At 39.5% G+C, this 16,779-nt stretch overlaps 1 protein-coding gene across 1 annotated transcript in view; it reads right to left on the bottom strand.

The window, feature by feature from the left end:
* SARM1 (sterile alpha and TIR motif containing 1) overlaps positions 1-16,548 on the bottom strand; it is a 321,533-nt gene extending 304,985 nt beyond the window's left edge. Inside the window, exon 1 of the mRNA XM_044054392.1 lies at positions 15,470-16,548. Coding sequence (XP_043910327.1) covers positions 15,470-15,942 — 473 coding nt within the window. The 5' untranslated portion in view covers positions 15,943-16,548. The remainder of the gene's footprint in view (positions 1-15,469) is intronic.
* Between the last annotated feature and the right edge of the window lie 231 nt (positions 16,549-16,779).

Below are 16,779 nucleotides of genomic sequence, written 5' to 3' on the forward strand. Positions count from 1 at the left end.
TATTGACATTAGTGGAATGTTTAGAAGCAGCTGGTTTTACCAGAGAAATCACTGCTGGGTCTGATCTGGGGTTAGAATATAAAAACTTGTAGGACTCAGGAACTTTATACAATTTATCTGCTTTCTTGGGGACAGCAGGCTGGCTATCAGGAAATTGCAACTGTAACAAATATATCCTGTACCAGTGAGAGAGGATGAACTGGAACAGGTTCAGGAAATTTCAGTGGCAACAAATCATAATATTTCTTCAGAGAGAGTGGAATGTCATTGTATTCCCGAAGAAGTATTTATTCATTCTGGACATAGTTTCAGAAAAAGGCAATCCTTCAAAGGAGCTGACAGAAGTCACACTTTCCTCAGAATGTAAATCAGAAACCTGAGGAGAAAAACATAAGTTGCCCCTTTGCAATCATTTTGTGGTTCTAACTTGATAACCCTAAATATTTCCAGACTTAGTTGTCTCTAAATCCTCTTAATACTTGAATAAAGTCTTCTGTTAAATATCTATATAAGATAGCAAACTCTTTGCAATTTGCTTACACTAGTTTTCTTATAAGGTTTCCATATTACTATTATTCCATATTCTAGTCTGGATGTAGTATCATTTACAACCAATGGTTAATGTTTTCCGATTTCCTGGACTTTATCAATCTTTTTATGCAGCCTGTAATTTTAAAACTGTTATTAACAAATTGTTGATATGATCAGATAAAGATAAAGTTGTACTTATTCATTTCCCCAAATCCTTAAATGAATCCACAGTTTCAATCACTATGTGCTGTACTAAATATTCATATTTCAAGCTTTGTCTTCTAAATCTCATACATTTCATTTTGATGTCTAAATGGTCAAGTTATTCAAATTTTTTCTGCAGATACGGCCTATCAGTAACAGACGTAATCAGGTTTCCCATGTTCAGGTCATCTGCAAACAGACTGTAGAACACCTCATATGAAAAAGATAAATCAGAAAGATGCAACCTAAACTGGTGTGGTCCAGCAGGACTCCCTGATTATAACAGAATTTCAGATCTCCAATTGTTGTATGACATTACCTATGTTCAATTTGTAATACATAGTTGTTTCAATTTATTAATCAGGGTTATGTGTATGAATATAGGTCTACACAAATTCCATTGCAACACATTTTTTTCCTTTATACTTGTATTAGATTATTAAAAAACATCATTTTACAGGAAGTTATAGACCTGTTTTAACATATGCATACTTATATATGGTTTCAAGTCCCACCCTTTCCAGTTCTACCAATAATCTATCCAAAACAACATTCTCTTTTATTTTTGTTCCACAATAATAAAGTAGACTTATGGGACTGACTATATGACTCCAGGATTGTCCTGTTTACCTTTTCCTTAAAAATTTGTATAACAAGTGCATGCCTCAAATCTTAATGAATCTCTCCATAGTTAAATGACCTAGTAAATAACAGATGTAATGTCCTGTAAGTTCACACTGAACTATTCTTTGGTCACTGTTACTAACTCCATGTCTTCCTTGTGCTTTGCTTGAGTCCATTTTTCATGGTGTCTTTTCAACACAATCTAATTTAATTTCATTAGCATAGACCAGTCTTGCAAGTCGTACTAAGTCAATGGGTCTATGTCAAAAGAGTGAATTTTCAGAAACTCAAAATTCATATGGTTGAGGCCATATCATTGACTTTCCAAAAACTCAGACTTCACCAATAGAACACCACAAAAATCTATCCTTTTTTACATTTTTGAGGGGGGGCAAGCCCCCACCCTTGCACCCTCCATAATATGCAAATTACAGTGGATATAAAAAGTTTACACACCCCTGTTAAAATTTCATGTTTTTATGATATAAAAAAATGAGACCACAATAAATCATTTCAAAACATTTCCCACCTTCAATGTGACCTATAACCTGTACAATTCAACTGAAAAAACAAACAAATCTGTTAGGGTAAAAAATATAAAAAATAAAAAGCATACAAAGCTGGTTGCATAAGTGCGCACACCCTTAAACTAATACTTTGCTGAAGCACCTTAATTACAGCATTCAGTCTTCTTGGATATGAGTCTATCAGCATGGCACATCTTGACATGGCAATATTTGCCCACTCTTCCTTGCAAAAGTGCTCCAAATCTGTCAGATTGCGTGGGCATCTCTTGTGCACAGCCCTCTTCAGGTCACCCCACAGATTTTCTATTGGATTTAGGTCTGGGCTCTGGCTGGGCCATTCTAAAACTTTAATTTTCTTCTGGTGAAGTCATTCTTTTGTTGATTTGGATGTATGCTTGGGGTCACTGTCAGGTTGAAAGGTAAATTCCTCTTCATCTTCAACTTTCTAGCAGACACCTGAAGGTTTTGGGTCAAAAGTGACTGGTATTTGGAACTGCTCATATTTCCCTCCACCTTGACTAAAGCCCCAGTTCCAGCTGAAGAAAAGCAATCCAAAGCATGATAGTGCTAGCACCATGCTTCACCGTGGGGATGGTGTTCTTTTTGGTGATGAGAAGTGTTGTTTTGCGCCAAATGTACCTTTTGGAATTGTGGCCAAAAAGTTCACCCTTGGTCTCATCAGACCATAACACATTTTCCCACATGCTTTTCAGAGATTTGATGTATTGTTTTGCAAATTTTAGCTTGGCTTGGATGTTTTTCTGTGTAAGAAAAGGCAACCCTACCCCATAGCCCAGACAAATGGAGAATACGGGAGATTGTTGTCACATGTAGTACACAACCAGTATTTGCCAGAAAATCCTGCAGCTCCTTCAGTGTTGCTGTAGGTCTCTTGGCAGCCTCTCTGACCAGTTTTCATCTTGACTTTTCATCAATTTTGGACGGACGTCCAGTTCTGTGCAATGTCAATGTTGTCCCATATTTTCTCCACTTTTTGATGACTGTCTTCAGTGTGTTCCATGGTATATCCAATGCTGTAGAAAGTTTTTTGTACCCTTTTCCTGACTAATACCTTTCAACAATGAGATCTCTTTGATGCTTTGTAAACTCTCTGTGAACCATGGCTTTTGCTGTAGCAGGCAACTGAGTAAATGTCAGGAAAATCCTACTAGGACAGCTAAACTTTATTTGGGGTTAATCAGAGTCTCTTTAATTAATGGCAGGTGTGTTACCAAGAAGACTGAATTCTTTAATTAAATCAAAAGGTGCTTCAACAAAGTATTAGTTTAAGGATATGCACACTTATGCAACCAGCTAATTGCATGTTTTTTTATTTTTTATATTTTTCCCCTAACAGATTTGTTTGTTTTTCAACTGAGTTGTACAGGTTATAGGTCACATTAAAGGTAGGAAAAGTTTTGAAATGATTTATTCTGGTCTAATTTCTTTTATCACAAAAACCTAGTATTTTAACAGGGGTATGTAAACTTTTTATATCCACTGTATGTATAACAACTCTGAGATCGCACTACAGTGGGGAAAAGGGTAAATTTACTGATCCTGACTGTACCACAATCTCTATTCAAAAGCTTTGGGTTTTCAAAAACTCGATCATATGGTCTCGACCATGCAAATTTTGAGTTTGTGAAAACTTGATCATCTGATAAGGACCCAAGTCAATAGCACAAATTAACTTCCTCTTTTTGAAGCCAAACTGGTTTACACAAGACTCAATAAATATAGCTACAATCTACTGTGTCTGAGAATACATTTTAGGTTCTACACAAACTGTATTGATTTGTATGTATTTTATTTACATTCTTCCTGAGCTTGACTTTGCTTTGTCTGTGCACTTTATTTATTTCATAGTTTCATAGTTTCATAGTATAGTACTAGGCTATCTGCCCTGGGGCATTTGTAAGCCTAGCCATAGTGATGTGGCTTTTGCCACTCCATGAAATGGTACAAAAAATGTACAGAATAAATTTAGAATACTGTGCCTCTGTCTAGTAGTGACACAATGAAGGTCCCCTTATATAATAGAATTAGTTTACTGTGCCCCTGTCTAGCAGTGACACAGATGTGACCCCGGGGGTAAACTTACGATCTCCCATCCACTCATCAAGATTTCTCTTGAAGAGAGTCAGTGAGGGGCTCTGCCTAATACGAACTGGGATCTTGTTCCAAAGCATGGGAAGCCTCTGGGTTATGAATCTATCCCTCCAGCATGTCCTGTTCATACTTGTGCCGAGATTTAAGTCTTTAGCTCTCGTGGTCCTGATGGATTTGGATTTTTTGAGGTGGAGCATGTCCATCAGATCCTGATTGGACATGGCCTTGTACGTCAGGCAGAGATCACCTCTGAGCAGGCAGTATGCTACTGAACAGAGCTGAAGTTTCTTTAGTCTGGCAGAATAAGACATATGTTGGAGACCCTTGATCCTCTTGGTGAGGTACTTTTGTGGTCTCTCCAGCTGTTGCAAATGCCAGGTGAGGTACATACCAAATGGGGCATTGTACTCAATCATGGGTCTGATGAGGGAGGAATATAGGGTACAATGACATCCTTGGATCTGGATGTGAATCCCTTCATGATGAGGTGTGCAAGGTAGAATGTTTTTCTAACCACTTTGGCAACGTGGGTGTCAAATGAGAGGTTGCTGTCGACTTTGGTCCCTAGGTCTCTGATTACTTTTTCCATACTCAGTGGGTTGCTGTCTATGTGATAATTTGTGGGTACTTTGTTTTTCCCAAAGGGGATGACTATACATTTTTTGGCATTTAGTTTAAGGCCGTGACTCCGGCACCAGTTGTCCGTTTCTGTGAGGCCTTTTTGTAGGATGTGTGTGTCTGCTGCTGTATCGACTATGGCGCCTAGTTTGCAGTCATCTGCGAACTTTGTCAGCCACAGACCTCCCATGTTTGCTTTAACATCTGAGAAATAAATGCCGAACAAGAGGAGTCCCGGGACAGATCCCTGTGGGACACCACTTGTGACTGGCTTTGAGTCTGACATTGCTCCAGCGATTTTAACTTTATGGGTTCTGTCCTTTAGCCAGTTTGCAACCCATCTAGTGACATAAGGGTTTACTTTTAAGCTGTTGAGCTTATCTATGATGCCCGAGTGGGGTATTGTGTCGAAGGCCATAGCCAAGTCCAGGTATGCTGTATAGACTGCTTTACCCTCATCAATGGCTCTAGTGACTGTTTCAAAAAAGTCAACCAGGTTTAAAAGGCAGGATCTGCCCTTTACAAAGCCGAACTGGGTGGGGTCAAGTGTCTGTAGGTCCCCTATGTCTCTGTTTATGAGTTCCATAATGATTCTTTCCATAGCTTTGCAGACCAGGCTGGTTAAGCTTATGGGGCGGTAGTTTCCAGGGTCTGTAGAGGCACCCCCCCCTTGTGGAGTGGGACCACTGTTGCTGTACGCCAGTGTTCAGGTACATATCCCGAAGTAAGGCTAAGGTTAAATAGCATTTTTATGTGTGGGTTTAGCTCCTCTTGGAGTTCACGTAACATGCAACCCGGGATACCGCCAGGTCTCATTGATGCTGTGTTTTTGCTTTGTTTAGGGCAGTTCTCACTTGGACATCTGAGATGACAGGAGATTACATTCAGCTGGGATAAGTATTTCTTCTTTTGGGGGTGAAGGAGGGGAGAAATTTGCACTGAACCTGTCAGCCAGAATGTTGGCAATATCTGTGGGTTCAGTGTATTTTTTGTTGTTGTGAACCAACTCTGAGCATATCTGAGGGTTTCCGCCCAGGTTTCTAACATAGCTGAAGAAGGCTTTGTGGTTATCTTTAGTGTCCTTAGCGATTTTTCTCTCAAAGTTGGCCTTGGATGTTTTTATGAGCGAATGTAGTTTTCTGCTAATGTTGATCAGAGATGTCTTCCCTTCATGGGATTTTGCTCTGACTTGCAGTAGCTTCCTTCATTTGTTATACAATTTGTTTATGGCTGAGGTCCACCAGACAGGACGCTTACCTTTGGTGGAGAGGGACTTGGATTTGTTTGGGATTGCATGATCCATGCATTCTTGGAGATGTCCATAGAAAGCATTTGTGAAGGATTCAGCATTGTGGGATGTGGTATCCACTGGCACAGTGGGCTTAAAGGATACCATCTCAGTCTTAAGAAGAGTGAAGTCTGCTTTTGAGAAGTTTTTCACTGTGGTCTTTTGTGCTGGGGGTGGAGGTGGGATATGTATATCCAGGGTGATTAGTTTGTGGTCAGATCTCACTAGTGAGGGGTATACTTCCAGTGTGGAGCATTTTGTCCCCATGTTTGTGATGATCAGGTCTAGTATATTATCTCCCCTAGTGGGAGAGGTGACTAGTTGCTCCAGTGCATTTGAATTTATGAATTCCAGGAACCTTTGGGCTAGGGTATTAGGGCTAGAATAATGTACCCAATCTATGACTCCCTAGACTCCCTATGTTGTGGAATAAAATCCCAGTCCATGTGAGGCAGAGCACCTCGCTGGCTCTGTTCAAGAGAAATCTTGACGGTGGATGGGAGATGCGTAGGTTTTACCCTCATCTCTCTCTGTGTCTGTGACAGAGGCACAACAAAACAATGGCACAATGGTATTTTTTAACATAAACATAAGGGTGAAAACTTGGGCAAAGCTTAAGAATGATAGGCTAAATAGCTAGTATAAACCTAGCCTAGTATGAACCTATGTTTGGGTAGTTGAAGTCTCCCAGTAAGATGGTATTTTGTGATACATTCATATCCTCCAATGTCTTCAGGAAGGCTGAGTGGGGTTCTTGAGATTGGGAGGGTGGTCTGTAACATGCTACCAGTTGTATAGCAGTTTTGCCTATGGTTAGTTGCACCTGTATGGTCTCTGATGCTTCATGTGTTGTTACTAACCTGGAGGTGTGGGTGTCCTTGATGAATATGGACACTCCTCCCTTTGTGGTTCGGCCCGGTTTTGGGGCCAAAAGCATGATACGAGGTATAGCCTGGTAGTGATGGGGTGCTCTCAGGAGCCTTGAACCAAGTTTCAGTTACTGCACAGACGTCGATGTTCTCCATGCTGAGGAGTGCATCAAGTACCTGCATCTTGAGATTTAGACTTCTGGCATTGAGCAGCATTACCCTTAGTTTTTTCCCTTTTTGTTTTCTAAGGAGGTGGGTTTGTCTTTTGAGCCTTGCCTAAAAAGGCACTATGGGGTGGCAAGAGCCTTAGCCAATATCCGGAAGCCCAGTGGTGACAGGTGTAAGCCATCCCTCGAATGGCAGCGTGGCTTGTCCAACATGTCATCCCAGGCAGACAGACATTGGCTCCCCTTAGAATGACACCAGTACTTGAGCCAATTGTTAAAGCTGATCATCTTGTCTTTGTATTGTGGTATCATTCTTGGTGAGGGCAAGATGCTGCTCAGGGTCAGGGTCATACCAGCCTGGGCTTCATAATCCTCCTATATGTCTCTTTTCATGTAGTCCAGGGAGGTACGTCTCAGGTCATTCACACCAGCATGGACAATGATGGAGTCATATTTGTACTTGCTTTGGAGTGACTTGAGTGTGTGTGTTATGTGGCGGATCCTAGCTCCCGATAGACAGCTCACAGTCACCTTCTCCTTGTTCAGCCTGGTCAGCGGGACATCAGTGTGTCTGACTATAGAGTCACCTATTACTAGTGTATCAGGCAAGGTGTTTGGCCTTAAGGGCTGTGATTGGTTGACACACTGATTTATTGAAGTATGTGTTGTTCAGTTTTCAAACTTATATTTCAACCTTGTTCCTGTTTCTTATATTTTTATCTCTCATATTAATTATCTTGTTCTCATGGAAATATATCCTCCTGACCTTCTGTACCTAGATATAAAACAATTTTTTCCATTTTTTACATTGAAACATTTCCCTTTCAAATTTTGCTACTTTCCTTTTACCATCTTTCCACTAAATGTATCATTTCAGTTAGTTTTACATGGTCACCATTTTCTTCCCATATAGTCCATTATTAATCTTCTGTGCACTGATTCAGATTTCTGTTTGGCATAATTAGCTAACAGTAGTTTACCCTTTATAACCTCATGATCACTATACATCAAAGGTGATAGACTTTGACATGAAATAACAATTATCTCCTTAGGAACAAACAATATTCAGTATTCAGTATGTTCTGCTCCCTAGTAGATTTATTTACAATATGCAACAATTGTTGTACCTATGTTGTAAATAAGTTCCTTACTATTGTTGTAGAATCAATATTGTTTCAGTAGTCTGTCTCTGGTGAATTCATGTCCTCAGTTATTATCATGTTTCTTTATGTTTGCATATGAGAAATGCAGAAATTCCTCTAGATCATTAGCGCTCAACTTTGGTGGTCTATTTATAATCTGTTCCAGGATTGTCTTTATTGTCACAGTTACACAATCTATATTATTGGTGTTGTCATCAAAGATGTGGTAATCACAGGTCTCATGATAGTCTTTAATTCCTCTTGTAAAACCTCCACCTGATTTTTGTTAAAATGTTTGTTACAGAAAAAACATTTATGCACTGACAGAACTGGTTTCCAGTCATTGTTCTTTAACCTGGTTTCACAGACAATAACGACATCAATCATATGTGACTGTAGCAAATTTTACAATAAAAAATGTTATTACTAATGTGCCTAACATTAACAACCAGCACAGATGCATCAAATTTTGTTATTGATGAACTGTTAAAATTTTGTCCTGGCAAAATCTTGTCTTCTGCTAATCAAACATTATAATATATCTGTTGCAGAAATTTGCTTCCCTTGTCTTGACACATGGACACTATCCTAGCTAAATGCAAAATTAGACTTGAGTGTTCTATACATTCCCACTTTTTTAAAATGGACCACTTTTATTTTGGTATTTCCTCAAAAAATATATTCTAAATTACCCAAATCTCGTTTCTATTTGTGAAACATATGTCCTAACACCTGTTATGTAGTCTAAGAATGCCGTACATTCTGTACTAACAGTAATTGAGTCCCTAAATATGAGATTGTTTGATCCAACACGAAAAAAATAAATAAACAGCTCCACTCTTCATTATGTATTTTTGCTTCTAACTGGCATAACAGTGCTCTATATTTGTTATACTCTCTGCAAATTTGAGTAACAGCTCCTTTACTAATTTAATCTCCAACAACTTTTATATCATTTTCACCCTGATCGAAACAATCTCCAGACCTCCAATTCAGCAATGTCAACTCTTTCAAGTGTTACAAAGGACTAATCTTAATTATAATTATTCTTCTTAATCTCACTGTTTTACCACCTACATTATTTACAAACATACAGTTCTCATCTACCTATCTTCGTACTTCTTCAGCCTGAGTCATGTTGTCAGCTTCAGTCTTTCTCTTCTTTTTTCTCACAGTAGCATTCTTTAATTCTTTTAAGTTCTACTTAAATTTCTTTGTTTATTTTAGTCTGCCTTTTGTCTCTTGTTTATACCTTCTCTGTAGAAGCAGTGATGTCATTTTCTGTAGACTGAATGTTTTGTGACTGAACGATATTATCATTCCATGTAATCTAGGCATTACATATCAAAGTTGTGCCCTTTTGTTTATTGTATCTTTTTTTTGCATTATATACATTATTCAATTTTTTTTCTTCTTAGTTATTTGTTGTGAACTGGGCAGCACAGTGGTGCCATGTTTAGCATTGTTAGCTCACAGCAAGAGGTTCTCAGGTTCGATTCTTGGCTGGGGTGCCTTCTGTGCAGAGTCTGAAGGTCTTCCCTATGTCCACGAAGGTTTCCTCTGGGTGCCCCAGTTTCCTCCATTGCCAAGACATGCTGCAGGTGGACTGGATATTTTAAATTGACCCTAAGTGTGAGTGTGTGCATATGTGTGGCTTCTGAGGAAGGTTGGGTGCCAGGTTGGCAACTTGAGACTGTAAAATTTTACTGCCACTTGTTCTTCGGATCTATGCTGTGCTGTGGTGACCCCTAACGGGAGCAGTCCAAAGGAGCAGAAGAAGAAGAAGATGAGCTATTTGCTGTGAACTTCTCCCTTTCTTTCTTTTTTTTCTGCTACATACTCTAAATCCACAGATTCCTGTAGACTTAACATCCTGAACTGCAATGTTGTTATCTGTAATATCAGGTTTAATGCATGTTTGGGGGTGCTTCCTTTCCATTCCAAAAATGCATTCTACTTGTACTTTGCATAATATTATTTGTATCATCAGCATGCTCATTAATACATAACAACAGTTTTCCAAGCTGTGCACAAGTGCAATCACCTCAACAGTCTCTACTTACTATCTTTAATAATAGCAAACAAACAATCCAAGTTTTGACACGAGGAAGACAACTCTCTAGTGCTATCATGTGTTGCCTTTATATATACACAACATTTACAACACTGGACAAGATGGTTATGCTTCATCAAATCATGATCAGCATTCAGCATACTCATTTGAAGAATTTATTCTCAGTGACACACATTTAAAAAAATTTTAAATAAACAGAACTATCTACATTAATAATCATAGAATTCCCAGAATTTAAAACAACTAGTAATTTAAGTCAACTTGCATGAAGAACTCATGCAAACAATATACTAACCAATATTAAAGGAAGTACTTTGAACTAAGCTAACCTTATAGGGCAGCCACGGTGGAGGGCAGCTACGCTGGTGCAGTGGTTAGCATTGTCGCCTCACAGCAAGAGGTTCTCCGGTTTGATCCTCGGCTGGGGTGCCTTCTGTGCAGAGTCTGCATGTCCTTCCTGTGGTCGCATGGGTTTCCTCCGGGTGCTCCGGTTTCCTCGCACATCCCAAAGACATGCTGCAGGTGGACTGCACTCTAAATTGACCCTAGGTGTGAGTGCATGTGTGTGCCTTCTGCAGAAGGTTGGGCGTCGGGCTGGCAACTCGACACTGTAAAACTCCACTGCCAATCACAAGTGGAAAGGTGATCCACTGTGGCGACCCCTAACCGGGAAAAGCCAAAAGAAGAAGAAGAAGAAGACTTTGAGCTAACCTTATATGGAGGGAAGTACTTAATAAAGTAGCTATTCTGACCTACTGTTCCAATCACGCAAGTCACACTAAAATGCTAAATACTCCTTATGGTCTGAGTTGCAGCTCAAGTTATAATTAGCTACGCCCCTTGGGATGTTAGAGAGTGCCTACAATATATCTCTTTCTTCCAACAAACAATAAAAAACAGATGTTAAAAATAAAATATAAATTAAATTACGTTTCTCCTAGAAAACAGTTACATGGGAAATCACAAAACAACATTGGATGGCTTGAAATATGGTCTGGATTTGCAAAGGATTGGAAATGATAAGCCCTTGCTTTATCTGTCTCCCTCCAGCTCGTGTTAAGGTAATGGATCAGGACTGGTAATCTCAGCACGAGTTCTGTACAGTTAGGTCATGCAGGTAGCAAGGTCAGGCTGGGACATGTGTGTTTGGAGGAAACAGGGTCAAGAATTAGGAAAATGACTTCCAAGATGGCTGCACACTGATCAACACCTTAACTTCATCTCTCCCATTGTGAAAAATAGAATTGAGACATAAAGGTTAGTAATTCTAACAGTTTTACTAAAATTCAGTTACTGGCTAGTAAGTACACTGCCTGTATGTGAGCAAAGAAGAAATTTGGAGAACCTAAAGAAAGTAATCTAGAAAAGGTGAAGTGAAAACACTGACTGGGAAGAATCCTGCAGCTGTTAACAAAAAACAGACCAAGCTCCAGCTTTGCTACAACAGCTGGCTTCCACTAATTTAGAAAAAAAAAAGAAATTAAATGTGTTTCAGAGCTAAATAAAATAAATTAAACATTGAAGGAGTATACTAAATCAAATATCAAAAGGATAAAAATGAAAGAAACTTTAAACAGCTATTCTGGTGAATTAATAAAACTGCAAAACTCAGAAGCTGAAATGAAGAGAAGTCTGAGTATGAGACTGCTCAAGAAGAGCTGTTTCAAAAAAGGGTAGAGTTAGAGGACAGAGCTTGCAACGAAAATCTGAGCTTTTCTGCTGTACCAGAGTAACTGGAAGAATCAGATTGCATTAAGTTTATGAAAGCACAAATAAGCAACTGGACTGGTATTTTTCTCAAGTAAACAACCCCTCCCTTACTGTCTCCTGTTTTTGTGACAGCTGTTACCATTTTTATTACTTTCTGTACTGGTTTTGTTCATTTTTCCCATAAATAATCTGTGTAACAAAACACACGTTTCCAGGTGTAGCAACACAGAAGCACTGTACATCAGAACTATGATTTCAACAGGCATGCAGTTAGTTTCACAAGAATGACCCTATAAGCCCTAAAAGAGCAAGGTTAATTTTTCTAACTTATTTCCTTGACATTGCACTACATGCAAATTATTTTGTTTTCCTGGGGTGGGGTTGTTCCCTACACTCCATATATTGGGTAAAATATGTACCTTCCTCACAATACTACCAAATCAAAACCTTGGACTATTTGGGATGACAAACCAGCACAGCAGGCTTAAATAAACATGTCTGTGTTCCTATCCCTCAGGGAAGGGGATGCAGTGACTTAGGAGCATCAGTATCTTGTGCAATTAGCAGTGACAAAAGGGTATTCCCAGGGTTGATCTTCAACCAGACAGAACAAACCCTTTCAACAACTCTAAATTTCAGAACATGAACAATGCACTCCAGCGTGCTGTTGGCCTTTGCTAGTTTTCTTTCATAGTGATGAGGATGATTGATTATAGGTGTCATAGTGGCACTTGGGTCTTCTTCCTCCTCTGTGCTTCCCAAAATCTTCCTGAATGTACCACACTTTACTTTAAAACTGCTGTAACCAAAGTACATAGCTTTACATTTGTATTCATTGCTACCTGGCTGCCACATATATCCATTTATTCAGTCGGCCTCACTATATCCTCTCTCTCTCTCTCTATCTCCATCTTCCACTGCTACCATAGTATTGGTGTGATTGATGTACCTCATTGGTCATTCCTTCTCTTATTACTTTACACTATCTATCCACCACCCTTTGTGTCTTCTGATATTATGTTCTTGTGCCACCTTACTAGGCCTTCTCTTATTTCCCCATTTTTTTCCATCAACATCCTGTGTGGAACTGTACTAGTGGCATTATATAGGTCCAGGAAAATCATATCCACTGTTCTCCCTCAATACACATCTGTTGCCAACCAGCCATGAAGCTGTAAGACATCAGACAAATATGACCTTCTTTCTGTGAACTCATACTGATGCCTCACTAATCATTTTCTGACAGGAAGTGTATTAGCCAGCCCACATCTGAGAACTGTTTCCATTACCTTCAACAACATGCACAATACACTTGCCTTGATTTATTTTTTAATCAGGTCTTAAGTAAAGAGATTGTTAGTCCCATCTGCAACTCCAGTAGAATACTTTTAGTCTCCACAAATGTGCTATGAAGTCCAGTAAATGAAAATAAAACACGCAGCAGTCTTGAATATTCTGATAGCTCTTCTGATTCCTGCACCTTATCCATTTTTCATCTTTTCAATGCATTTCCTCTTTCCTGCCTAAGTAATTTACCACAAATTTAGTTGTCTCCACCTAACCTTCAATCCATAATCCCAAATTCAGAACATGTTCTCCTTTTTCTTCAGTGAATATAAGACAAAAACCTATTCCAAATTTTAGCCATCTCACTTGGTTCTTTAATTTCCTTTCCTTTCCCAAAACTGACACAGCTTCACTTCCTTTATTCATCTTACTTTTACAACTCATTATAATCTTTAAGAACATCTATTTTCAGTATCACTAGTCTAAAATAATGTTTAATACATATATATTATTCTTGTATCAACTTTGTTTTGTGTGTGTGTGTGTGTGTGTGTGTGTGTGTGTGTGTGTGTGTGTGTGCGTGATAAAATCTGACACTAAGAAACACACTTAGGAACATCCCTTACAACACAGGACAGCAAAAACTAGCAATGAGTGAATAAGCATTGAACTCAGTTGTGGGTCTCTTTTTCCCACAAAAGAGACAGTATCCAGACTTCTAGAATCTCATACCGAAAGTGAACTCTATTCAGCAACCTGCTTAATCACTTTGAAATAATATCTTCCATCATCTTGCCTCATGGATGAGAGATAAAGTCAAAATAAGCCAAAACAAATGAGCACAAAGAAATTTTTAAATGTTGTGCTATTCACTTTGAAATGTGATAACGTAAAAATTGCTATAAATATGGTTTTCTAAAGAATAAAAAAGTCTGCAGCTATAATGCCTGACCATGCCTCTCAAATGTCCAGATGTTTGCAGAATATCCCTGATTTTGCCTAATATTTTCCCTTGTCTCTTATACATTTTGGTTTTCTTGATAAACTGATAAGAATTACTGTCAGTTCATAATGCTAGGCAATAGTGTTTCATATTTCTTATTGTTTTGAAAATGCATGTTGATGCAGAACCTTATAGGTTCATAGGAGGTTACTAGGCTAATGGCCCTAGGGCCCTTACAAGCTTAGCCAAGTTCAACCCTTGTTTCCTTATGGGTGTAGAGATATGGTCTATGTTATAAGAAGATGTAAATCAGCACCGACTGCCCCTATCCAAGAGGAACACAGGTGAAACCCCCTAGGGTGAATTTGCAGTTTCCCATCCAATCATTCAAGTTACACTTAAAAAGGGTTAAGGAGGGGCTCTGTTTAACCTGTATTGGAAGCTTATTCCAGAGGATAGGCAATCTCTGGGAGACATATCTCTCTCTACAGCAGGTACTGCTGATGTCACATGCCAGGTTACAGTCCCTAGAGAGATTTAGTCATGTACCATTTAAAGACCTATGAATGTGCAGCATTTCCATTAAGGCAGGATCAGAGGTTGCTCTGTATGCAAGGCACAGGTCACATCTGAGTAGTCTATATGATACAGAGCATAGTGACAGTGGTTTCAGTCTATCCACATAAGATGTGCTGAAGACCCTGAATGTTGCTCTATTAACTTTTAAGTGAATTAGATTAATATTTAAAAATTGTCGAATTTGAGGTCTTTTTCTCCCCCCTCCAATATGTTTACTTTTGTCCACTATTTAATGAATGCAGTGTTTACTCTCAGAATTTAAGAAGGAATTCAGCAAAAGTATTAGACAAATCTAGGATGTCCATGAAATCAGAAACTGCAGCGAGGTAGGTCTTGGACTGAGGCCTGAAATCAAAAGCTTCCATCACAAACTTGACTTATGCAAACATGTACATTTTTACTTTTTTACTTTTAACTAAACCTCCTAATATATACTGAGGAATGTGGGTAGCAGAAAGGGGTAGCTCATACTTTAAAAAATAAATCTTTATTCTGCAGTTAGTGTCAGATTACTCCCTGTTTCTTTGTCATCTACCACTGACTATCATCTGTAAGGGATAGCAAGATTCTACACAGAGCAATGAGGCCATTCCAGCAGTGGAACAGCTGAGGCAGAATGGAGTGGCACAGCTCTTCTGAACTGTAACAGAAGAACGCCCATAATCAAATGAAAATCAGAAAAAAGGAGCTATTCAGACAAGAGAAGACTCCAAGAGGCTAACAACACATACAAGTACTGTTTGAGGAACATATTTCTTACAGTTGTCTTTCATTCCCCAGGTATGTGTTCTTACCTGTTATCTGCCACCAAAATCTGCTCCACTAGCTCAGCAGTTTCGTACTTGATGTGAGGCTCTGGCGACCGCAGCAGGTTCAGCATCTGGTCCAAGGCACCCTCTAGCCGAATAGCATCACACAATGCCTGTGCCACTTCCCTGCCCACCTTACGCATAGCCCATGCTTCTGCCACAAGTCGTCCAACCTCCTGGATGCCCGAGCGAATTTCCTCACCGGTGCCTCCCAGGTTGCGAACTGCCAGGCGCAGCACCGGAAGAATCCGTTCCAAGGCCATCCTTGTTTCAGCTGTTGTCCCACTACCAAATGGAATTCCCGGAGAAGGTGACCTCGACACGCCGGTCATAGCATCTCCTGTTGACAGACCCCCACCTAGCAGTAAGGAATTCGCAGACAATCGGTCAGGGCTTAACATGATGAGCGCCAGCCACCTGCAGAGCCACCTCGCGCACAGAAGCAGGTGCAAGCTCATGGGCTATGGAGAGCCCGCAAAGTAGTGGCATGGGCGCTGGGCATGGTCATTAATGGTTTCGAGCTCCTGCACCCATCACTACTGCTCCCATCCAAGTAAACAATGTAGCGCAAAATAAAAACAAATTACAAATGCTGTCAGAACTCGGAAGTACGGCTTAGCTGCTATGGGTATTTTAAACCCACCAGCTCGATAACCCCCGGCAACACGGATAAAGCGCAACTATAGAGTCAAAAACAATAAACTGAGCTACATTTAAGTAACTGTTCTGCTAAGAGCAGTTACTGGACATCTCATCTCCCCCAACAGGGAATGTAGATGCAATTATTAGTTAAAATGCCTGCAGTTTAAAACAATAAATACTACTACAAATAAAAAATCCTGATGCATGCACCATCCGTAAACTAATTCGTGCTGTTATCACTCCTAAATTATATTCTTAAAAAAGTGCCACAGTACATAGAAATAAAATACATGCAGTAGGAAGGCCTTCCCTAACATGCATCAAGAAATTATTTGATTTATTTCCGGCTACAAGCACCAATACTTGTCTGCCTTTGTTCTTAGCAAGATGTTAGCAGCATCCCTCTGTAGGAAGTGGTAAGCAGTGAGCTATTAGTATGACATCAGTTGTGGGTATCGGCGCTGCATCTATCTGCATCATCTCCACCTCCCTCCCCCACGCCCTTCTCCATCTGGAACAAAACAAGCAAGTCACGTAAATGGTGCTGCTGTATTACTTTCAATTCATATTATTTGTCAGCAGAATCAAAAGAGGGTTAACACCAAAACAAGTGTAGATTATTAAGTAAGGTGCTTTATTTGTCAATAAGTAGG

Source organism: Protopterus annectens, chromosome 13.part0 (genome assembly GCF_019279795.1).
Source record: "Protopterus annectens isolate FY-2018-M chromosome 13.part0, PAN1.0, whole genome shotgun sequence".
NCBI lineage: Eukaryota > Metazoa > Chordata > Ceratodontiformes > Protopteridae > Protopterus > Protopterus annectens.